We start from the raw sequence: 26,247 nt of genomic DNA on the forward strand, positions 1-26,247 counted from the left end.
ACTACGAGATTTCATTACATCGAGGCTCGACTATGCAAACTCATTGCTTGTCGGCCTCCCCAACTCCTCCCTCCACAGGCTGCAGATCATCCAGAACTCTGCAGCCCGTGTCCTCTCCCGCACTAGGCTCTGCGACCCTGTCACCCCATCCTTGCCCGACTCCACTGACTTCCCATCAGACAGAGGATACAGTTCAAGATCCTGGTCCTTACCTTCAAAGCCCTCCATGGTCTTGCTCCCCCGTACCTCTGCAATCTCCAAACCTCATGTTGCTCGCTCCCTCCGCTCAGCAGGCTGCGGCCTGCTTCACATCCCCCATCTTGCTCGACCCACTATTGGCGGGCAGGCCTTCTGTCACCCTGCACCCACCCTCTGGAACTCCATTCCGCAGTTCCTCCGCCTTGCCCCTCCCTTGCCACCTTCAAGACCCATCTCAAGACCCTCCTCTTCGACCATGCTTTCGATCTCCCTGCTAAACCACCCTCCCCGACCCCCAGCTCGGATCAGAAACTCTGTTTGTCCAGCACTTTGGGACATCCTCCTGGCAGGAAAGGCTCAATAAAATGTAATTATGTTGTTGTGAGGCATTATATCAAAGGCAAGGATGATTATTATTATTATTATTTCCATTGAAAATGGCTTCTATGATGCTTGTTTCTCACACGTCATTTATTTTCCGCCCAACAGCGCTTATCTCCCTATAAATAAATCTAAGGTTTTTCCAAGAAGATGCACTGCTCCCAAATCTTGAGACTCTTCCGGCTTCTCTGTTACACTCAGGGACAGAATACAAACCTTGTCATCTGATAAGTGGCCTTTCCCTCACTTCTAATCTTCATCCTTTCACTTCATCACAATCATTCCTGTTGTTGATATTGTAATGGTCATTACTCCTGTGAAATTTCCATTTTTAAAAATTTCCATGTACAGTTCCTCTTCTGTTTTGTGAACAAAGTTCATTTCACATCTCTTAGTCAAACTGACACTTTCCCAGCAATCTGAAACCTAAGCTTATTATTTCTTTAACGATCCCTTCCCCCACAGTATAGATGTTTATAAAACCCACGCTTTATGCCACTTTTTAACATTCCTTGCTTTCTATATTATTCAGTCAGGCTTGCCACTGTTAAGCGCTCTGAGACACTACCCTGCATGGAGGGTGCTATATAAGTGCAAGTTGTTATTCTTTTTCCGATTTGAATTATGACTTTAGCCCTTTGCTGACTTAAAAACAAATTCTAATTGGTTACTGTTTTAAATTGATATAAATAACAATTTTGCTTATTGTTGAAATTGTTTTGTTGAATATGAAATGCGGTGGAAGGGGCAAAGCGAATCTTGCAGGACACCACCCCTAAGGTGGAAACGGGAAGTAGAATAGTAGTTCAAATTGGGTTCTAAAACACATTTGATTGTAGGAGACGGAGGTAAGAATTAAAAAATAGTGGCTGTACTGTAAAATACAATGCAGTACAATACAAAATGACATTTGTAACGCACCTTTCACGTCGAGATGACGTTCCCAAGGTGCTGAACTGTTGGGGATTAGGACCTGAGTGAGCGGCGGGGGTGGGGCGTGTTGGGATCAGGGAGGGTGGCTGAAGGCACGGTTGAAGAGGACGGTCTTGTGGTGGGGCGGGCTGGGCGGGGGACATGGCCGGAGCCTGCTCCTGCTCCAAAATGGACCCAATAGGTACAGTAGAACTGAACAAATCACCTTATACAAAACTAATGTGAGCAGTGGTATGATAGGAATGAAATAATCTGAGCAAGTGTAAATGAGGCATCCTACGACCATTTATCACTTTAAAACATGCCCAATTTCTTATTTGGTTCTTATGCCCTATAAACATTTTTTCCTTTTAATTTTAGCAAGTTGAAAAAACTGAGTGAAGACAGCCTCACTAAACAGCCGGAAGAGGTTTTTGATGTGCTGGAAAAACTTGGTGAAGGGTAAGTAGCAATGCAGTAAGAACTTTATAAAGAAACTTCTATTATATCATCCTTCAACACAATGGTGCCTCGCTTGCTCAACTGCAGACCTAGAAGTAACTGGAAGTGCATTAGCCCGATATATGGTGCTAAAATGACCACGTCTGACCACTAACAATGCTTACTAGACACAGGAAACATCACTAATGTCCTTTGAAATGCAATACTGTACTATGTGAAGATCCAGTCCAACCGCTAAACATGTGTGTTGTCCTGGCACTCTTATCTCTTGAGTCAGTAGGTTGTGGAACCCATACGGTCTAGGCTGACACTCCAATGCATTTCTTATGACGTTATTGGTTGCCTTGGAGCAGGTCACCTTCCCTCTTGCCACGTACATTGTGTGTGATGTTACTTGAGTCAGAAAATAAATGGGAAAAATACCTTTTTTGTACGGAGGGGAGAGAAATAATCATTGAAAAACAGAATTACCTTTAGTTTGCTGGATGAACTGAATTGTATGTGCTTTAACACAGCAAATGCATGCAGTTTTATATTTTAATTCACAATTATGAATTGCTGCTCATTTAGCTGTCTGGAATAATTCAACCTAATTGAAAAATGTTTCCAATACTTATAATCTGCAATGGTGGTAAATTTCCGTAACGTTTTTAATCAAAGAGGGTTGTGACCAGAAATCCCTTAAAAAACAAGTACCTTTGTACATTGAAGATGGATGCCAATCTATGGTGAAAAGAGTTTTAATTGAGAAACCTAGTTTGTCAATACTCCTTTTAAATAATTGTTTCAAAATAAGGTTTTAATTTTTTTGTTTCAGATCTTATGGCAGTGTTTTTAAAGCAATCCACAAAGAATCTGGCCAAGTTGTAGCTATTAAACAAGTGCCAGTGGAGTCAGACCTACAGGAAATTATTAAGGAAATTTCAATTATGCAACAATGTGATAGGTATGTGCAATGGAATTATCTTTGCTTTACTCTTTCTGTATCGTAATAATGTGTATTTTTATGGATTCCTTCTGAAACTGATATTGTGATCCTTTGGTTGTGTGGTCTCAGCAACAACAACAACAACAAGATTCCATTTATAGAGCGCCTTTCACGTCGGGAGGACGTCTCAAGGTGCTGTACAGTTGGGTCAGGACCCGAGCAGGGGGGAAATGGTCAGGGTGAGGGGAGGGGAGGGAAGGGAGGGAGCGAGGAGGGGGTAGAGAGTCGAGAGGGGAGCTGAAGGCACGGTCAAAGAGAAAGGTCTTGAGACCGGCCTTGAAGGAGGAAAGGGAGGAAGCGGCGAAGGCACTGGGGGAATGGAGTTCCAGAGCCTCGGGGCTGAGAGGCTGAAGGCCCGGCCACTGATGGTAGGGCGGTTGGGGCGGGGGATGTGGAGCAGACCGGAGCCAGAGGAACGGAGGGTACGGGCAGGTAGGTAGGGGGATAGTAGGTCAGAGAGGTAGGAGGGAGCGAGGCCGTGAATGCCCTTGTAGGTGAGGATGAGGATCTTGAATTCGAACTACACTCTAGAGCAGGGAATCCTCCCACTCAGCTCCTGTTAACTCTGCAAGCTAAAGCCCTAATGGGTAGGGTGGTCTTAAGTGGACAAGCAGCAATAAGGGTTGCCAGACAGTTCTATCAATGACAAACTGCGGTTTTTGCTGGTCAGGCTCCAGCAGTACCCCACTCTGGGCTCCCCAAGCCTTAGCTCTTGCCAACCTGCGCCTAATACTTTCTGGAATTAGGTAAGCAGGATATGTCCCTTCAGGGAGAGAGTGCGCATTCCATTCCAACCATCTATCTCTGGATTTCCATGTGTAGGTCGGATGCATTGAATTTTCAGTTTGGTTTGGATACTCTTTAATCACAGTGATGGGTTTCCAAATGTGTCAGACACTCGTCTGACTCCCCCAAAAAATCAGCAACTACAGTTTAAAGTGTCCACCATTATTTTTAAGTGGTTGTGAGCTGCTGTCTCTGAAGTTAAATAAAATGGGGTTCAGGACTTGTGTGCTTTTAAATGCACAAAACATACTTATAATACATTGGCTACTAATCTTCCAAAGCTGATGCAATGCATGGAACTTCAGCAATGTGTGGCACAGAGTAATTGAATGTGGATTCTTTTCAGAGATTTCTCTCATGTGCTAATACTAATCTCAGTTGTGTTGTTTGGAAAGGTTCTTAGTGGAGGCTGGGCACTTCCCCACAGAAAAGAGAGGAAAATGGGACTGAAAGTCATCTCAACCTGACTTTCTTTCTTACCTTTTAGAATCAGTTTCACAGCAGCATGCATGTTTAACTGGAGGAGGGGGAGTGGAAATGTAAATGAAGAAAATTTATTTTTAAACAATATAAGTGCTTCCAAAAGCTGTTCTCAACAGCTGTGTAGAACAAACTAGGGGAGAAGCACCTGGGGAGAGCAGATCGGTAACAGAAATTCCATTTAAAACCTGGACAAATGGGGAAAGGACTTATTACTTTATGTGAGTAAAATAATAGTGGAACATTAAAAAAAGTTTTGCTGCCCATTCACCTCCACACGCACAGATTTTTTAAATATTGTTCCATGTAATTGGAGTTTGGCAGGATTTTCAACTGGACAGCATCCTTGCTCCTCTTTCTTTCTCTGCCCCCACCCACCCCCCCGCCTCAACACACATGCATCTTTTAAAGCCAGAGTTTTAATTAACGGAAAAAGCGCTTTGGGCAATCGTCTCTGTCAAATGGAGTGCTCTGTGACTGCAGATGTGCTCTGGTGAAAATAATAATAATCCTTGCATTTGATATAGCACCTTATCATGTCGTCAAGATGCCTTAAAGCGCTTCACAGAATAAAGTGAATTGACTGTATATTTTGTGGGTGAAAAATCATTAAATGTTCAGGCAGCTAACGTAATTAATATTTTAAACCTGCATCACATACTTAATACCTACATCAAGTAAGGACCTTAGAGTTCTGCAAAATATAACCATGATTTACTCAAAAGTATTGACTTACATATTGATAATGGTCACTTTTTTTTACTTTTACTTTTTCCTCCCATCTATTTATAGCCACTAATACCATTTATAATGTCCAATCATTAGTGATTTACCTTGTGTTCTACAAAATAAGATCGAACTCTTTCAATAATTGTATGATTTTGTTACCATGTCCAAATAGATACAGTGTACTCCACTGGCAATGTCTGTTTTAAACTAGTTAACAATGATAACTTTGAAAGTTTTGTAGTTCACCAAAGAAAGAGCAGCTGGTTAGTTTACAATTTATATTACTCTCTGGGACTCTGCTGGCTGTCACTCACAAGTTGTATCATGAAACCTTTTGATTCAATTGAAACTTTGGAATTTCTTTAACCATCAGATAAACAATTGCTGAAGTTTGTTGCACAAATAAAAGTTCTGTTATTTTATCAAAATGTATTAAAATACCCCAAGATGATGAGTGTTGTTTTGTTGAAGAGTCTTCAGCAGTTCGATCACATCCTTCGAGAGAACTTTCCTTGTATTCGTCCTGATACAGCGCCAAGCTGGTTCTTAAATGAGTCCAGTGTCCTGGCCTCAACCTTTTCAACTACTTTACATACATTTTCCTTTAACTGGATAAACTCATTTGAAAATAGTTCTTTGCATGTGCATCGTTCCTCAGTTTGCATAACGTCATTTCTCATATTTCTAACAGATGCTGGTGAACATATGAGAAGGGATTTGTATTCCATGTGTTCTCGACCTTTCTCTAAATTACTCCATTCTGGAATGTAGTACTTCACACAAATCCTTTGTCAATAATAACAACAATAATATTAATTAATCTTAATAAGCTTGACCAAGCCATTTGCCAGACAGGATTATTCACTTGACCCACCTGATGATATGCACTGTTACAGGTGCATCCAACTCCTATGAAAAATGGCCAATATCTCCTCTGGGAGGACATAGCAAAGTATCTGCGTGACCTCCTTGAATAGGGTTATGTATGAACTGTGATTAATCCTTAACTTTTTGTTCTACAAACATATGGCTCCCATTCATTAAAAGTATGCAGCCTGGCCTCACCACTGGCCACTTAAATGGATGTGCAGTATAATGATATCCCTAGAGGGAAGAATTATATATTTAAAAAAAACCTATTGTCTGCGGTTACAGGCCAGTAACTTGCTTTGATGACACAGTGTTAGTTCTTAATGTATTTTGTATTTTATGGCACTTACTCTGTTTTACTCTGGCCTGCTCCACGTTCCTTGCCTGGCTCGCTCCACCATTGGCGTCCGTGCCTTCAGCCTTTCTGCCCCCACTCTATGCAACTCCATCCCCTTCGCCTCACTCCCTCCCTTGCCTCCTTAAAGGTGCGTCTCAAAACCTTCCTCTTCCACCGAGCCTTCAGCCACCCTCCTACCTTCCCTGCCCTCCACGCTCTCTGATCCCGACCCCCAGATCGCGTCCAAATCCCTGTCCAGCGCCTTGGAACGTCCTTCCACAGTGAAAAGCACTATGTAATATTGTGTTGTACAGATTTTCTTGAACAATAGATGGGTCCATTTATGTCAAATTTGATGTGTCAAAATTGTCTCCCATGCATAGCCTACTTATTGTGAGATATTCATTGGTTTATATATCATTTTAATGCTTGTTAATGTGAAATCTACTGCTTACTTATTTAGGGTCTTCAAACAAAGAATGTTCTCCAAGTTGTCCTTGCAAATGTAAAATGTTCAATCTCAAAACTGTACTTACTTAAACTTGCATGGTAATAAATATCAGACGCTTGTAACAAGAAAGATATTGCATTTTATAGAACCTCTTTTCAAAATATTTTTAAGTGCCTAAACAAGCAATACAGTCAAGTAAGTTGACCGTTTTTGTAGGCAAATGTAGCAGCCATTTTGTGCCCATTGTGCCCAAACGTATTAAGAGTTGGTACAAAACATGAGTAAACACCTTCAAGCTCTAACCAACAACAAATTAAAGAAAAAACAAGTGGTGAATTGCAAGTCTTGGGCATTATGTTATGCACAGGGATAAAATAGAGGTAGATTTTTTTTTCAACGCTTCCTTATCCATTCTTTTGCACCTCTTTGTGCCCAGTTGTCTGAACAGCAAATGCTTGCACGCAAATGCCTGACTTCCTCAGCCAGAGATAGTGTATTAAATGTCAATTTGCAGTTTGCACAAGTAGATTTGTTGTATATTTTGTTGATCTCAAGGTATATTCATATGAACACGTTTGCAACTTTAGGAATTTCAATACTTTAACGTAATGAACTTTTTCTGCACCTCAGATGTTTGTTTTTAATATGGTTTCATTTTTATTTTCTAGTGCTTATGTAGTGAATTACTATGGCAGCTATTTTAAAAATACAGATCTGTGGATAGTTATGGAATACTGTGGAGCTGGCTCCGTGTCTGATATTATCCGTCTACGAAACAAAACGGTAAGTGTATTAGATATCTAACTCTCAGCATACAATGCAATATACATTTATACAGTGCCGTTCACATCAGGAGGACATCTCAAACCGCTTTACCCAGCTGGCTGGGCAGCCAAGCTGGGCGGAAGGAGGCTGGAGTGGATGTGGGTGGGGGGGAAGGATAAATGACCGACCTTCGCCCTCCCTGAGGTAAGGCTTAAGGGGGTCTTTAAAAATGGATGGGGCAAATCACACCGATGTTGTTGTAATTCTGACCCTGGTCTCTGGAAAGTCACAACAACTTGCATTTATATAGTGTCCTTCACGTGGGCAGTCAGAGCACTTAAATTACAAGGGACGGACATGTCTAATGCTGTAAATCAGTACAAGGGCTGTTTTCCTTGTCAATATCAAAAAGAGAGTAGGCATTACCGAATAATAGTAATGGACACTAAACGTTGGTTTGCGCTCTTTTGTTAATGGTGTATTAAATCATGTTTTTTCTTAGCTGGTGTAATAAATCCTTCGAGGTGTGTTTCAATTTCTTAAAATTTAGGCACACCACAAGATATACAATCTGCTTGGGCAGTTACTTTTTTGTGGAGAATAATTTGAATTTTTAAGGATGTACTCATTTATCCTTCATCCGAAAACAGATTTGACTCTTGCAGAATGTGAGGGAAGTCATTCAATATTGCATTGCCCTCTTCTGGTCAATATTTGGCATAGCATGTCAATGCAGCAAAATACTGCAATATTTTTTTGGGAAAGATTTTATAATAATATGTTTGTTATACAGTAACACCTTTCACGTCAGGAGTCTCAAATTTCTTCAGAAGATGTATAGTAAAGGGTAATAATTGTGTATTTTGTACACAAACACAGCAGCACAGTAATGTCCAACAAACATTTGAGCACAGCTATGTCTGACAAACAGTCATGAAGTGAATGAGCAATTTTTATTTGGGGGATTTTTGGCCAGGACACCCGGAGAAACTCCCTTCTCTTTTCTAATAGTGTAATGGGATCTTTAATGTCCGCATGAACAAGCAGACATTTTACACAGAATATATTGTAAAGTGAATTGACTGTATATTTGTGGGTGAAATGTGGCAACCAATTGCGCACAGCTGTGTCCCACAAACAGTCGTGGATTGAAGTGCCCCCTTTTTTTTATTATCGTTTTTTTTCTTGAGGGATTATTATCAGGCATGTGGAGTAAGGAAACTTGTCCCAGGTTTCGCCCTGCCAGGAATCAAATCCAGGTCTCTCCCTTGCGAGGCGAGTGCTCTAACCACTGAGCTATAGGACTCCACAATAATGGCACCTCTGACAATACAGCACACCTCCAACACTCCAAATCCTGCTTTGGAGTGTCAACTTAGAGTCCTAGACCATATAAGTTCAAAGTCCCGAGGTGGGGCTTGAACTTGTCTTACTTGTCAATAACATTCTGACTCCAAAGCCAGTGCTAATATACAATGCATTTCTATTGCTTTTTAATTTAAAAATTACTTGCAGGAATGTACATTTTATTAATACAAAAGAACTTTTATCCCAGTGTAATACTTTGATTTGAAAAAAAATATTGTTTCCGTGCATTTTCTTTAACAGGCTTAAAGCTGCGAGTGCTGATAATATCGCATAGGCACTGGCTTTGGAGGAATTGTGGTGAGCCTGACTGGATCAGGGAGTTGAAGAATTGCCATCAATAGAGATAGTATCGTGTAGCCATTCATGCTTCAGCTTCAACTATGCCTATTAATTTGGGTCCCTTACACAATCTGGCTCAGCAACGCGTCCAAAATTCTTTTCACTTTCGTTTTATAAAATGGAATATCCTCTAATTTTCAAAAAATTCTAATGCAACACATCTGGATAGCAGTGCATTATAAAGCGACTATTGTGTACTGTTCAATGGAACAACACAGGCTTGTGGCCAATGATCCCCATACAGTTAGCCTCCAGTCTCAGCTGTACTATAAAAGTGGGAAACTACTATACTATACATTAAATACAGTCTCAGCTGTACTATAAAAGTAAGAGACTGGGCGATTCAGAAGTTGATTTTTAAAGCGTTCCTTTTAAGAATCCAATGCCTTGTTTGACATTTGCAGGGATGAATACACAATTTGGGAATTGCAAGATCAACTATTGGCTTTCTAAATCTTCATCTCTTGTGTTGGAAAATGTGGTGGGCAGCAGGAATACTTGTCAATAACAGTGTATTGACAGTTTCCTAGTAGTAAAAACACAATCACATTTAAGCCAAACTTAAGTCGGTCAAATTATTTTGCAATGCTAACACTGAAATTCTATGTGTTTGAATTTGCATAATTTTTGAATGACCTCGCTCTGCAACCTTAAAATACATTGGGTTCATGCTAAAATGACTTTTCATTAATATCAAAACCTCTCGTTCCTCACATGGACATTCAGATTGACAACGGAACATTTCTATGCTCTCTTGTCCCACCCTACTCTGCAACCTACTCCAACCCCACTCTCTTTGCCTTCTACCTCTTTCCACAAAGTCAGGCGTGTTGCACCTCACCTGCCCCCTTTGCTCCACTGTGAGTTGCTGAACTTTCAGTTGCTATACCTTTATTCACTGAACTCTCAAAATCTCGCTGCTTCTCACTCTCCCAGTCTGCTTCAAAAACCCTTCTAAAACCACCCTTTTCAACCATGCTTTCAGTTACCTTGCTCCTACCTCCTCCCCTGATTTCCATCTTGTTCAGGTTTCCACCAAGTCTCTGAAGTGCTTCAAGATGTTTTCCTACTTGAACGGCACTGTATAAGTACAAGTTGTTGTCATCAAAAAGTGACATGAAAATTTGTTTCAGCAACTGGCTTCTTTGTGTCATATGTTTGGATACAAGCAAAACAATTAATTGAAGATGGTGACACTTTATAGGCCATTTTGTGTAACAAATTACTTACTGATAAGATGTAGATTAATATAAGCTATAGATTAATAAAGAACTGAAAGTAGATAAACCTCCCCTGTACAGAAAGGGGATCTTGAGTGAGAAGTCATTGAATCTTGTAGAGTTCGGTACAACAACAAAATTAAATTTATAGAGTGAGTGCCTTTCACATCGGGAGGACGTCCCAAGGTGCTGAACAGTCGGGTCAGGACCCGAGCATGGGGGAGAGGTGGGGTAAGGGGAGGGAAGGCAGAGCGATGGGAGGGCAACCAAAGGCACGATCGAAGAGGAGGGTCTTGAGACCAGCCTTGAAGGAGGCAAGGGAGGAAGCGAGGCGAAGGGAATGTGGTATGGAGTTCCAGAGTGTGGGGGCAGAGATGGTAGGTGGGTCGGGCAGGACATGGAGCAGGCGGGAGCCCGCTCAACGGAGGGAGCGGGCAGGTTGGTAGGGAGTCAGCAGGTCAGAGAGGAAGGAGGGGGCAAGGCCATGGATGACCTTGAAAGTGAGGACGAAGATCTTGAATTTGATTCTCTGAGGGATGGGGAGCCAGGGGAGTCGGAGCCTGGTGCGCGAGAGTACACGAGCTACGGAGTTTTAGATGATCTGCAGCTTGCGAAGGGAAGAATTGGGAAGGCCGATGAGGAAGGTATTTCCATAATCGAGCCTTGAGGTGATGAATGTGTGGGTGAGGGTTTCAGCAGCCTGAGGGCTGAGGCAGTGGCGGAGTCTGGCAATGTTGCGGAAGTGGTGGTAGACAGTGCTGGTCATGGCGAGGATGTGGGGGAGAAAGGAAAGTTCAGGGACAAACAAGACATCCAGATTCCTGACTGGCTTAGTGAGGTTGAGTGTACAGCTGTGGATGCTGATGCTGCCAGTGCCCGAGGTGCGGAGGCGCTGGCACGAGCCAATCAGGAGGGCCTCAGTGTACTAATCCAGATGTTCAGTTTTGGAGGGTAAGGTAACAAACCATTTACTGATCCTTGAAAAGAAAATATCATATGCGTAATATTGCAAAGAATAATTCCTTTCAACTCAACCAGTACAAAATGTGTTTCCCTTCTTAAAAGTCATGAGATATTCATTATCAATTTGGATTATAAAAATTTGGCAACGGATTGGTTTCAGTAAACACTGAATTGTTTAACAGTGAATCCTCACGAACAGAATTAATTTTAAGCTTATTTTCTTTTTATGTTTAGTGTTGCTGATTATTTTGAGTGAATAGATAATTCAAAAGATAGGACTTCAAGATACTATTTTGCTGTGTAATTATTTCAGTGTGTTTAAGACTGTGTGGGTAATTTATAATCAGTAAATCAATTCTTTGTCCACACTTGGTGGAAACTGAGAAATGTAAGGAAGGCTGGGCTCCACATGAATCCATTTTGGTTGCTGAACCCTTATTGAATTAAGGGGTTATTCATTGCAGGTTTACCTGAGGCTATGTTTGTCAGCCTGGTACATATAGGTCATAATTTAAAAGATGTCGTTCGTATTGTAATTCACTTGATGTAATTAGGGAACTTGTCACCAATTTGTCCAGGAGAGTAAGTTGATTGTTGTTAATCGCATTATCCCACGGTGTGTTTCACAAGGTTTGTGTGGTGTGTGTTTTGAAATGTGACATTGATCAAATGCTTTTAAATGTGTGTGGTTAACCGCAGATTTAATATGTCCAGTTTGTCAAAATTTGAAACGCTATATTTTTAGTTGCCTATGATTTTAGAAGTGTAGTGTTTATACAGGAATCATTTCTGTTTTCAATGGATGAAAGCTTATTGATGGTGGACTCGGGTACTTTTAATTTTATACTCACCCTTCTTTGTATAAGAGTTTCATAATGTTTATGTTTGGAGCTTGACCTGAAATTATTTCTTGTTGTCTTATTGTAACAATATTCAATGTAGCCTGTAAAATGTTGGATTCTCCATGAGAACATTATGATGGTGGAGTTTGTACTTTTGGTGAATAACTATTTTACTTGTTGAATAACTTGGTTGGAGAGGCTTAAACTCATTCCTATAGGATTCCAGTCACAATCATAGAGAGGAAAGGTTCGTCCCATTTATTTCAGCTGAATTAAATATCTAAATGTCCAATTGGTGTAATGCTGGAAATGAGATCTCAGTACTCATGAGACCTCAATACCAGTGTAGGGTTCCAGTAATGATCCTTGTAGAGATTTTAATCCATGAAAATGAGAAGAAATGATATACAGCAATCATTACTGGCTGCTGTGTTTTGCCCACAAAATATACAGTCAATTAATTTTACAGTATATTCCGTGAAGCGCTTTGAGACGTCTTGAGATGTGATAAGGCACTATATCAAATGCAAGGATTTGTAAACCACAAAAATAAGGAGAAATTAGTTGAAGCGTAAAATATTATTATAGATTTCTTTAAAGGACAAAACAGCTTCATTGTTTGAATAGAAAGCGTGTGTTTTACATTCAACAACAGCAGAAAGAACATCTTGCACTTATATAGCGCCTCCACGCAGGGCTGCGTCTCAGAGCGCTTAACATTGGCGGAGCCTGACTCCTCATCAGGTCAAAACATTTCAAATGGCTTCACAGGTAATTGTAGTGTAAAATGTAGTGACTAAAGTGTCAGACTGCTGAGTTTACCTTACAGCTGAGTGAATCTAAGTGCTACTGAAACCACTTCCTCAAGGTGCTGTTTGGCAGAGGGCTCACGCATTATTCACTTTTGAATCATCCTGTTCTGCCCCAAAATATAGTAGTTTTATGATAAAATATGCCAATTTGCCATGAATTGTTCAATGCAAACTCAACTCAATCACAGTATGTATATTCCATGCAGAACTAATATGATTGTCTGCACAATGATCACAAATATAGCAACAAACTCAGTTTAGGGTTTTCATAGCATATTAGCAGTATTTGACTTAATATAGTCTAACAATAAAATGAATTCTCAGATACTATACGTGCTGAACAAGGATAGCTTTTTCAGCGTCTCTAGCCTGTTCACTACTTTCCTTCCATAGATGAAGTTTTCCCTGCATCAGGCTGGTGTGTTGAAATCTATTTGTGTGGGTGTTGATATAGGCTTAACATAACATAATATGTAGGAGCAGGGGTTGGCCATTCGGCCCTTCGAGCCTGCCCCGCCATTCAATCATGGCTGATCTTCTAATCTAACTCCGGCTAATAACCTGACCCTGCCTTATCCCCATATCCCTTAATCCCTTTTGCAATAAGAAATCTTATCTATCTCAGTCTTGAATATGTTCAAGGACTGAGCGTCAACAGCCCTTTGAGTGAAGGCTTAGGGATTGTCTTGGGACCATTGTCTTTCATTTGTCTTCCTTGCAGTAAACCTACACCTAATATGTTATGGCAAGTCTGTGAATGTGATAGGAGGAATTTTTAAATGTTAGTGTTGGCAAATTTGGCTGCTAATCTGCAACAGCAACATTCATCAATTAACAGCAAGATGATCAGTGGTCCAGTTAAACTGTTATTTCTGACAAACTTTGGATGTGGGAAGAATATTGATCAGTATGTTGGAACAACAACTCTCTGCTCTCTGACACTGAGTCATGGGATCCTTGACATCACCTGAACTTCAAGAACAGGCAAACATTCCATCTTTGAAGCCCACCACCCAGCTTCGGGTCACTCAACTCCCCCTCCTCTGCCGCTGCTGGCTGGCACAGTCAACCAGTTCCTCTCTTCAGGCTGTGTCCCATTTCCCCTCGAAACCGCTGTCATCACTCCAATTCTTAAAAAAAACCTACCCTTGATTCCTCTATCCTCACAAGTGTTAGATCCATCTCAAACCTTCCCTTCCTGGCCAAAGTTTTGGAACTCGTTGTTGCAAATCAACTTCGCTTACACCTGTCCCTCCACTCCCTACTTGAACCCCTGCACTACGGTTTTCGGCCTGCCCGCAGCGCAGAGTCAGCACTCATCAAAGTAATAAATTACATCCTCTCTCTCTGTGACCAACAATAGGTCTCAGCAAATGTTTTTTCCTCCCGCTCCCACCAGGTCACCTGCGGCATACCCCAAGGGTCCATCATTAGCCCCCTTCTTTTCCTTATCTACATGCTCCCACTTGGTGATGTCATCCGCAGACATGGGGTCAAAGTCCACATGTATGAGTATGACACCCAAATCTACTTCTCCATCTGCGACTCCCAGTCTGCTGATGTCCTGTCAGCTTTTCTAATGGACATCAAGGCTGGATGAGCGCAAATTTCCTGCAGCTGAATATTAGCAAGGCGGAAGCCATACTCTTTGGTTTCTGTTGATGTCTTCCCTCTTGCAGCTCTGAACTCCTCAACCTCCCCGGGCTCTCCGTCAGGCTCACCGAACCCATGCGCAACTTCGGTATCAGGTTCGATCCCCTGCTTTCCTTTCTACCCCATATCTGTTCCCTGACCAGGAACACTTTTTTCCACCTCCGTCATATTGCCCACCTCCATCCATGTCTTTGAACCAACGCAGCTGAAACCCTCATCCACGCCTTCGGCACTTCCCGGCTCGACTATTCCAATGCCCTCCTCACTGGTCTACCCAGCTGCACCATACACTAAATTCAATTCATCCAAACTCCATCATCCAGATACTCACCCACATGAAACTCCGTACCCCCATCACACCAGTACTTGCCAGGCTCCACTGGCTCCCAATTACCGAACACATCGATTTCTAGATCCTCTCACTCATTTTCAAATCCTTTTATGCCCTCGCACCTCCCTACCTATCTGATCTGCTTATTCCCCACTCCACGTCCTGCTGCCTCTGCTTGGCTGGCTGCAGCCGCCTGTTTGTCCCTCATCCCCTCCGCTCCACCATTGGTGGCCGTACATTCAGCACTCTGCCACAAAACTCTGGAACACTCTCCCTCAATCCCTCCGCCCGGCTCCTTCCCTCCCTATTTTCAAATTCTGCCTAAAGACCTTCCTTTTTGATCGTGCTTACAGTCACCTTCTACTCCCTCTCCCCCGGTTTGGGGTCAAACTCTGCCACTGTCAAGCTCCGGGATGCTACCCTGCATGAAGGACACTATATAAGTTGTTATCTGGGACCTCCAACAATGTGGCATACTTTAACACTATACTATATTTTGAGTTGCAGTGTGTGTCTGAAATCAACAGCCTTCTGACTCAGAGAGGAGGTGCTTCCACTGAACCAAAGAATAGTATAGAAGTCCTTTGACTAGTTATTTCACAGGGAAGCAAGTGAGAATTTTTCTCTTTTCCCTTCGTGTATTTTGCTTTTTATTTGATACTTTTTTTTAAAAAAAAGGCCATTTCGAGTTGGAGCCCAATTTGATGTAAAAACCTCAACTAAATTACTGTTTTCTTTTGAACTTACTGTAATTCTATTACCCTGTTTTGCATTGCCAAGTTGACAAAGATATGAATCCAGGATAGGATTACATTGCCAAATTCAATCCCCATCCCATCCAACCATGCATTTCACTGCAGTGCAAATGAACTATCTGGACTCGTGCTGAAACAGTTCAATCTCCTTAAGTGTCTCCAGGCAACCTAACAACCAGTTATGGTGACTTCAAAGTTCCACTTTTGGTTGTTTGCCCTTCTCATGAGTATAAATATATTTTACACGTGTAAAGCCTGCAGCGTGCTATTAAAAGCACTGCCATTCCCATACTGTATACCATACAGAGGTACTGTATATACCACTGATATTACATCATAATAGAGCACATAAACTGTTGAGTTAAATGCTTTACTTGTACCTCAGCATCCACATTCCTATTGACTTTACATTTTCATAATCAGAATGTGCAATAAGTAAAATGTTTGAAATATCCTTTGGGATTAGTTTTGGGCTGTTGCAGCAGATTTCCAGTAAACAATTACAACTGACCTTCTGCTTGCTAAGCATGCTGCCTTCAATAAATGAAATGGTCTTTGCACCATATTTGTTTTTATAGGAATGTGCCAATAAATTGTCTAAGAATGGGTACCAGTGCACACAAAGCTCCAATCCAATATATGGTATTGTTTATTTCTCCTTGTTTCTGCTTCTCTGTATGATCATTATGTTCTACAGACTATACTCACGGAGTATACACAAACACTGGCTCGTTCCAAGCAAATTCAAGGCTATCTTTTAAATTTCAGAAGCGTCTAAATAGCCTGGGAGCACATGTGTTGCGAGTTTACATACCAAGTCGTCTTTTGAAGTAGATTTTATTGATATAAGTCGTCAATGTAATTGTTTTTTTAAGGCAAACAATTCTTTTGCCTACAGCTTAATTTATAGATGAAATACTTGCAAATAAATAGCAAAAATTGTAATGCAGGTATATGGCCATGAGCACCCTAAGCATTTTGTCGTAAATCTGAGGAATGAGCCACACTTAAATTGTGGACTTAGTTTGATTGTATGAGTGAATTTAAAATGTGTTTTATACCTGTATCTAAGGTATGTTTATATATTTGAGATATAGGGTCCAATTGTCAAGCTTTTTCAGCTCATAATTTAGCTCTGCACAATTTTAGGAAACCTTATACATTGATCTTTACATCAAAGTCTCGAGAGAGAAATGTACAGTAGTAAAATTTGGCAGCATTTTAAATTGCATCTTATAATGCTATAATTTATGAAATTCATTTGTCAAAACTACATAAGACAGAGTGTATTAAGAATATTCATTTCCTTTTCAATAATACCTACATTTCAATTCAGTAACCTTTATTGCCACTTTATATCACATATAGCAATGCAATCTATGGGTGAAAAGCTATATATACAACAACAAAATTACATTTGTAAAGCGCCTTTCATGTCGGAAGAACGTCCCAAGGCGTTGAACATCGAGGATCAGGATATATACAGTCATATTTTGCACAACACTGTGCAGTCATTGCCATCATTGGTAACTATAGGTAGGATTTTTTTTATTGAATGAAAAGTATTGATATGTGTCCCGTTTTCAATATTTCTGAAGTGTTTTATTCATATTTGACCATTTCACACTACTTTTGTCATTTAGCCTCTGCATAACATTGAATTGCATTTATATAGTGCCTTTCACATCGAAAGATCAAAAAGCATTTTGCAATGAATGCTTGGCCGACACAAGCCAGTTATCCCTGTGGTAACATATCTGACACCTCCTGCTCAAAACCCCAAAACACTAGAAGGATCGTGAGGCCAGCTTTCACGGTTAGGGTGTGAGATGTGAAGCAGGCCAGCGGTTGGGTTGGTAAGGGTTTAGAAACTTGCAGAGGTAGGGTGGCACGAGACTGAAAGGATTTAAAAGTCAGGAGGAGGATATTGAACTCAATCCCCTTGGGGATGGGTAACTTGTTGAATTGGGCAAGAATAGGGGTGATCGGCTCACGGAGCCTGGAGTGGGAGAGGACACAAGCTGCAGAGTTCTGGATAGTTTACTTGTGGAGTGAAAAGTTGGGAAATAGATGAGCAGAGAGTTGGCGTAGTCTAGCCTGGATGTGATAAAAACGTGGAAAAGGGTTTTGCCAGGCTAAAGGGAGAGGTAGTGGGGGAGGGGGGCAGTGTGGCAGATTTGGGAAAACCTGACCAGGTCAGCGCACGGATGTGGGGTTTAAAGGACAGTTGAAAGTTGAATAAGACACCCAAGTTCTGCACTGGCTCCATGTGGCGGAGTGTGTGTCCGTGTTAATTGATGATGTCAGTGCCTGAGGTGAGAAGGATCCAAGCAGGAGAGCCTGTGTCTTGTCAACATTCAATGAGAGAAAGTTCTCTCATTCAGGCTTTCATTCAGGACTTAATAATAATAATAATCCTTGCATTTGATATAGCACTTTTTCACATCTTTGAGACGTCTCAAAGCGCTTCACAGAATATACTGTAAAGTGAATTAACTACATATTTTTGGGCAAAACGTAGCAGCCAATTATGCATAGCAGTGTCGCACAGACAGTCGTAGATTAAGCGAACCAATTATTTATTTTTGCCTGTCAGACTTGCAAAAAAGGCCACAGAACCAATGGCAAAATTGTATAAAAACACCGTAAATTGTTTCAAAAAGCACAAGTTTAGGACATAGTCAAATATTAGTTTACCAATCATTAACATGTGACATGGTACAAAATAAATGCATAAAGTAAAATCTGCATCAACTCTGACTCAAAAGATTCGAGTTTTTAAATTCTTAGAGATTTGAAAACAAAATAAAAAATTATTAAACTGATCTCTTTGCATGTGTGTCAAAATATTCTTGTTGCTTAGCATACACCAGTAAAGTATTGTATGAGAATATTTAAGAAATAACAAAGAGATATGTTCCTGAACAATACAATTCCTGGAAAGTCAGCAACAAATTCCCAAATGTAACGTAGGTTCCAAATTAAAACAAGAAGAAGAAACCACAATTTCCACAATAAAAAGCAACTCTTACTTGGGGGGAAATTAGAAGCTACATTAATAATAATAATAATCTTGCATTATCACGTCTTCGAGATATCTCAAAGCGCTTCATAGAATATACTGTAAAGTAAATTAACTGTATTTTGTGGGCGAAATGCGGCAGCCAATTGCGCACAGCAGTGTCCCATGGATTGAGTAATCAAATTATTTTTTTTTGAAGGAATTATTATCCCCGGAAAAACAATCCGCCGATCAACTAACAACCGAGTTCCTACTTACTGCTAGGTAAACAGAGGCGTGTGGAGTAAGGAAACTTCCCAACATTTCATCCTGCCGGGAATCAAACCCAGGTCTTTCACTTGCGAGTCCTCTAACCACTGAGCTACAGGACTGCACGCAATGAAAATACAAAGCTTTGAGGATGAATCCCACAATCTGTGATAACAAATAGCTTATCATATTTCTGCTGTTCAGTGAAGATGTTAATTCATACCTACCCATGGTGTAAACTCACAGTATGGGAAACTTAGAAAGGTTCTTGAAATTTTGAATGTCGCTCTACCCAACGAAGAATCTAGCTAATCAAAACATCTTGAAATAATCAAGATGCAATAACAGTGAAGACCAGAAAAACTGAAGTCTATCATTTTGTTTCAACGGTTTCCAACATCTAAAATATATTAGATATATTTAGAGAAATCTGCTGGTATCATTAGATGGAATCTGAACTTGTTCTCCAAAGAAAGTCATTCTGAACTATCAATTCTTGGCTTTTGAAATATTTTTATCAGTTGTCCAACTTCTCAGAATTTCTTCTTAGATTTACTGTACTTCATCAATTCTCCCAGGTTTATAAGGTGCTTGAATAAATAAACACAAAGCAATATTTCCAGATACACAACTTCAGGTCAAGAAGGTAGCTCAGGGTTGTGAGAAATTAGTTCAGAATGGACACCAGGCAGTATTTATTTACAGAGGGAATAAGTTATCAGAAATGGGTTTGAGGTCAGGAAACCAGTTAGATGTGGAGTCCGATAGCTATTGGTGAGAGCACTCGCCTTGCATGCGAAAGGACACAGGGTGAAACCTTAGGCCAGTTTCCTTACTCCACACGCCTCTGTCTACCTCGAAGTAAGTAGGAACCGGCTTGTCAGTTGATTGGTGGATCGCTTTCCGGAGGTAATAATCACTTCAAAAAAAATTACTGTGCCCAATTGGCTGCTGCGTTTCACTCACAAAATATTTTTAAGGTGTCTCAATGATGTGGTAAGGCCAAATATCAGATGCAAGTATTATTATTATTAGTTCAGAAACCCCCTGGCCGCTAAATAGAAGGACCACATTCTGGAATTATTCTGGATTTATAAGATGATGTGGTCCAAAGGGTCATCTTTATTTGTGCCTCATTTCGACCTTCGTTGTATGATTTTAAAAAAATTCAGAGTTTTGGTGTAATGTGTAGAATTGAGTTGTGAAACTTGTGGATCATTTAAATTGCATAAAAGTCGGATCCTGGTTGTGTTGCATTGCAAAAACCTTAATTGACTATTGATTAAATTTTGACATGATTGCAAATTAAAACTTGCTGGAGATCTTACAAATTATTCCTGTCAAAGGAGAATATAAAAATACTCTTCTTAACCACAAAACCTAATGAGAGTAACAAATACAGATCAACTGTTACCTGAATCTATAAGAGTGAGATTACCTACAGATGTGCTCTTAAATTGCTGGTTCTCTCGATTGCTTTGAAAATTTTATTCCTGGAACATATCTAAAGTGGATTCATCATACCAAAATGACTGCATACTGGAAAGCAGCCAGTTCAAAAATAGAAAATGTAATTCTATGAAGGCCAACATTTTGGAATAATTTACTTTGTTTTATTGTTTTGGAGTTGACCTATTAAGGTTTTGGAACTAACCTGCTTGCTCGAACAATGTTCTATGTTTAAACAATCTTACTGTAGCACATTTGGCTTGAGAATAGCTGGAGGGTAACCATTTTGTATCTTTTGTGTTCTGCAGTACTTTTGTTGCTCTTAAAAATAAAAGCATTAATTTCACATGACATCAATTTGCTGAACAGCCATGACCAATGCTTGGTGTTTGCATGACAGTGAAAATAATAGTCTGTTGTTTGGGAAATGCGGGTAATATTGCACATCTTTGCAGAAGACATGAAACACGATGGTAAAATTCATGAATGGAAAAAGCCAAAGTAATTGCTCTGCAGTAGAAAGAGCATGCTTTTTCGCCCAAAATATAGTCAACCACTTCACAATGTATTCTGTGAAGCGTCTTAAGGACTTGATGAAACTCTATATCAAATGCAAGGATTGTTGTTATGGCCCCATTCTTTATCCGGACGATTCAGTTAACACGATTGTAGTGTCGATTGATACATTGTGCACTGTGCTGGCTCTTGCGTGCAGGAAATAACTGCGTGGGTAGAAGTCAGCCAATAATGTAATGGCGCAGGAAGTGATCCACCTGGCTGGGTGCATGCGCAGTAAAACTCCAGGGTGCATGCTGATAACACACCAGTCAGTCTGGCTCATCAGCATGACTTGGAAGGGCAGACCAGTTGCTGGGAATAAGGATTTGTGTGCCAACGCATACAATGGGTCCCCAAGCCTTGGCTTTTACCAACCTGCATCTAATATGGAATTAGGTAAGCAGGGGCCGACCCTTCAGTCGGAGAGAGTTTGTTCCATCACAGATACAGTGGAATTTCCATGTGTCGATGGCATATAATCTGGAACCCTCAGTCTGGTTTGGATACTTGTAAGCATGGTGATGGGTTCCTGCATGTGTTAGACATCTGGCTGATGAAAATGAAATGCTAAAAGAATGACAATATGTATGATGGGGAGTTTAATTTTTCTTTTCATTCCTTAATTTGTTTCTTTGGAGGTACAAGGTCAATTCATGTGTGGAAATAAAATTGTATGTTGTGCCTGCGCCATACATTTCTTACTGTTAATCTTATGCTGTAATATTGAATTTACTTTCTGTTTTATATTTTGGGAAATAATTGTGCACTCAGCAATTTAGCTGCTTGGATCTACTTTCCTGCTTTTGCATTTTTAAGGGTAACACATGCCTTTATAGTATATGATGTAAATTTGCAGACATAAAATGAATTCTTCTGTATACAGCGGACCCTTGATTATCTGCCAGAATTAAGGGGATCCCCATCCCTGGTGAATAATTGATATGGGGGTGTAATCAAGGTTCCACTGGAGTATGTTTGGCAGATTGCCGATGATCTGAGATTACCCAGGATCTGATTTGGCCAAGATGCTTGGGGTTTTGTGGTTAAGGATCCACAATCTGGGGCTGCAAGTTAAAAACGTGCAGGTTTCTGTATCTCCTGAGTTCAGCACAAGATATTTACGTGTTTGAATGCTGACATCTGTACGTTTGAGGGTGCAGCTGGAAGCAGCACTCAAAAGGCCTGACATTTTACCTTGATCTGCAAGACTTTTATCTTAAAATTTCAGATGGTACAGAGTTGTGGAAAATTCTTTAGTTTGGTCTTAATTTGGAAGCTACGAGTAGTTCTTTTTAGAACGGTGAAAACCGCTTTCTAAATTAATTCTGAATTTAAGAATTTTTACACACTTCTGTGCCACCTTAAATTTTAAGACAAAATAGTCCTATAGACCTAAAACAGGTGGAATTTTGGGCTGAAAGTTTCTATTACAGGGTACTCAGTTAGCAATGCTTGTGCAATGAGGGGATGTTTGTCATTTTACTCTTACTTTTCCTTTACATTGAAATCTGTTGTCATCATCACCAGTGAGGAGGAAAGTTGAGTAGGGAAAGCATATTGGGTTGGGTGTTGAAAAATATAAAGTCTCACTGTTTGAGCTCTTTAATCTACTCCCATTAGCCTAGTGCCTTTCCCTGCATTTCATAATGGGGTGCTTTGCCTACTTGCTGTTTGCAGTCTTTCATCCTTTGACCACATACTTTCTTTGCTTCAAATGCCTGTATTTCATTCAGATTCTTAACTGATTGTCTTCTATTTTTTATGAGTAAGATTTCCAAATTCCTGTTGTTCATATCTTCTGGCTAGAGTTTATCGTCTTGCAGGCAAGAAACAAATGCCACCAGTTTCTTTGACAAAAATTAAAGAGATTCTTTCCCTTCTCAATGACAACACAACATTGATTCTCTAAGTGCCTTTCACAAAGGATAGCATGTTGGAGTGTGGCAATTCACCCATCCTTTTTAGTTTCCCTTTTTGAAAGCACCATTTCCCAATTTGGAGAATGGACGGGTGATTTGTTTTTGTCAAGGTTAGTCGATAACTAGTACTGTACCACATTGTTGACTTTAATTGGGGCAACTTTTATTGGACATTATTGATCACATTGTCAAAAGTAGGAAATTACATTTTTGTCAGTTCAAACAAAGTTATTGACAGCAGCTGATTCTTCACAATTTCAACAAGTAATTACAAAATCTCCATAGATTCAACCTGCGGTATTAAATCTGCCTGAATATCACTGCCTGATTAAAGGTAAAGCTTTGATTTATGGCAGATGAAATTCCGTTTAGTGAATGAATCATGAGAAGATATTTTTGTCAGTAGTTTCCTCCTTTATAATTTTTGTTATGCTTGATTTAACATGTTAAAGCAGGAATGCGTACAGATGTTAATAATAATCTTATCAACCTTTGAATTTTTATGCTGTACTGCAGAAATTGATTTATTCTTGATTAGAGGAAGTATCCTTTATTTTGCTAACTCGGTTACTTAGCCAATTCTCCATTAATATTATGTAGCGGGTTATTAATGCTTTCTGCTATGATAATTTGGTAATCTGATTCCGCAGTTTCAGTAGACTATTCTGTATATTGCGGAGCCTAATCTGATCAGCCCTCGTCTAATTAAGCACGAATACTGGTCTTACACTGTTATTTTATTGAGCTGATAAACCTGTTTAAGAATAGGTTAATTTAATCTTAAAATTATTCTTGAAAACATTTTACAATGTTTTGATTCTCTTAGGAGCACACAAGAGAATTGTGCATTTTGTTTTAATTACTCTTAAGCGGACTTATTGTGTAACTGTTTTAAAATCAGTTTAGTTATTTTAAATTTTAAGTTTTGATTAAGTGAAACCAAATAGTGGTTGTTTCATGAATTATTCCATCCCCTTGCCCCGGGTTCATCCCTTTGCTCAAATTTTTCATCAACTTTTCAAACACTTTTTTGGGTATTTTCGCAATAGAATTCACAATTGCTAAATTATACCAAAGAAGATTCCAAACTGTTGTATTTAATTCAATGAAGTTTATTTTATTTAAGTCCTGTTGTGTTGCACAGATGTTAATTTGGATAGGCAAGGTTTGTGCAATCAGCAGGCCGAACATCTGTAGATTCAAGATGGCCATTCAGACTAAATCCAAAGTGCATTATTCAGTACAGGACATGCAATGAGGGTAATTTAAACGTTTTCCTTTTTTCCCTAACTATTAATCTTGTGGTATTCTTTTGGTTCTCTTTGAGCTTTGCTAACTGTTGGGCTGGGATGCACTCTTTATGGTTTCACTGATCTGGTTACATGTGGAATTTGTTATTGTTGTATCTTGCTACGAATCTGAAAGATCATTTTTTTTGCCTCCTACATTTTTGGCTTCCATTGGTGTTGTGCATTCAAAATATTGTAGCTTAGCATTGTGTGATTACCACATCAAACAACAAGTGGTAGCTGTGGTCCCTTGGGTGCAGTTGCCTCTTGCTTGAACTCACGAGTGAGTGGGCAGTGTGTTATCTAACTCATACAAAGAGAATGAGTGGAGGCAACACAACATTGTTCATGTGTTCATCTGGATGTTTCTTGGGCAGTGTTCTGAAATAAAATCCTTGTTGCCTATATTCCAATTATTTTTTTGAGGGGAATTTTTTTTGTACTTTTGCTTAGCTGGCAAACTTGTATCCCGATTTCATCCTTGCAAATGCCGGTATTATTATTACTACACACTTTAACCATAACATTTAACCCTTTCTGAGCTATTTAGTATCTAGAACAAAATGGGCATCAGCAGATTTATAATTATTTTAATCTTTACGTTTGATAGGGAATAGGGATAGGGTTTCATGTAAGGAGTGTGTCTCAAACTGCTTCACAGATTTACTGTAAAGTGGAGTCCTACAGTGTATTGGTTAGAGCACTCGAAAGCGAGAGGATTGGATTCGATTCCCAGGTAGAGCAAACCCGAGGCAAGTTTCCTTACTCTACATGCCTCTGTTTACGCAGCAGTACATGGGAGCCCGGTTGTTAGTCGATTGACAGATCTTAATAATCCCTTAAAAAAAACATTTGGTCACTCAATACATGACTGTTTGGAGGACATTGCTGTGTGCAATTGACTGCTGCATTTCGCCCACAAAATATACAGTCAATTCACCTTACAGTATATTCTTGTGAAGTGCTTTGAGATATCTCGCAGATGGGATAAGGCGCTAAATCAAATGCAAGTATTATTATACCCATAGAAGGAACAAAACATCAATATTGTATTTTCAATCCCTTGTTGTAATGCATTTTCCTTGCAGCAAGTTTAGAGGTTAAGGATCTTGACAAAGCTTACAAAGAAAAACGTGTGTTGCTGCTTAAATTATAATGTTTGCACAAATGGACAATGTTTTTATTTTTGAGATTGATCGTGAAAAAGAAAACAAAGTTGATGTAGCAGAGCTCTAAATATTTACTCTTTGTATTAAAGATATTTGTTGGATGTCAGCCTAGCTCAGATGGTAGCAATCTAACCTCTGAATCAGAAAGTTTTGGGTTCAATCTACACATCAGGACTTTGAGTTCATAGTCTAGGCTGGCACCTCAATGCAATGCTAATGCTGCATTGTAGACGGTGTTGTCCTTCAGATGAAATATAAAATTAAAGTTGCCTCTGCCTGTTCAGATGGATGTTAAACATCCCATGGCACTACATTGGCCACAAAATATACAGTCAATTCACTTTACAGTATATTCTGTGAAGTGCTTTGAGATGTCTCGAGGACGTGATAAGGTGCTATATCAAATGCAAGAATTATTATTATTAATGGTGTTTTGTCCTGGTATCCTGGCCAACAATACCCCCAGTTAAAATTGTTTATTCATTTCTGGTGGTTGTGGGTCATTGTTAGGTGCAAATTGGCTGCTGTTTCGCTCACAAGTACAGTCACTGCTAAATCAGTTGAAGTCAGATCCATAAATGTCATACTCCATGCTCTATTCAGGCTGTACCTGGAGTACTGCATTCAGTTCTGATTCCTGTGTCATAGGGGCTGAGGTAAGAGCAATAATTGTACCTCTTTAGTCTTGATAGTAGGTATAACATTTTACAGAAGTAAACCAAGAACAATATTTAAGGATGCATCAAAACGGTAGCACATGAGGACATAGATTCAGAGTTGCGAAGGGCAATTTCTGAAGAAACAGGAATAGGTTGTCAGAAAGAATAATTTGAGGCCAGGACACTCGGACTGCAAGGATTAATATAATAAAAAGCAAGGATTATTATCACAAAATATTTTAAATAGTTTGAATTTTATACTATGATCCAATATTAATCAACTGTGTTCTG

At 39.8% G+C, this 26,247-nt stretch overlaps 1 protein-coding gene across 3 annotated transcripts in view; it reads left to right on the forward strand.

The window, feature by feature from the left end:
* The window catches only part of stk3 (serine/threonine kinase 3 (STE20 homolog, yeast)), a 232,900-nt gene that overhangs the window by 36,052 nt on the left and 170,601 nt on the right, over window positions 1-26,247 (forward strand). For all 3 annotated transcript variants that reach the window (XM_007895083.2, XM_007895084.2, XM_007895085.2), the window contains 3 exons: window positions 1,873-1,953; window positions 2,771-2,899; window positions 7,263-7,377. In XM_007895083.2, coding sequence (XP_007893274.1) covers window positions 1,873-1,953; window positions 2,771-2,899; window positions 7,263-7,377 — 325 coding nt within the window. The remainder of the gene's footprint in view (window positions 1-1,872; window positions 1,954-2,770; window positions 2,900-7,262; window positions 7,378-26,247) is intronic.

This window comes from Callorhinchus milii, unplaced genomic scaffold, assembly GCF_018977255.1.
Source record: "Callorhinchus milii isolate IMCB2004 unplaced genomic scaffold, IMCB_Cmil_1.0 Scaffold2, whole genome shotgun sequence".
In the NCBI taxonomy this organism is placed as follows: domain Eukaryota; kingdom Metazoa; phylum Chordata; class Chondrichthyes; order Chimaeriformes; family Callorhinchidae; genus Callorhinchus; species Callorhinchus milii.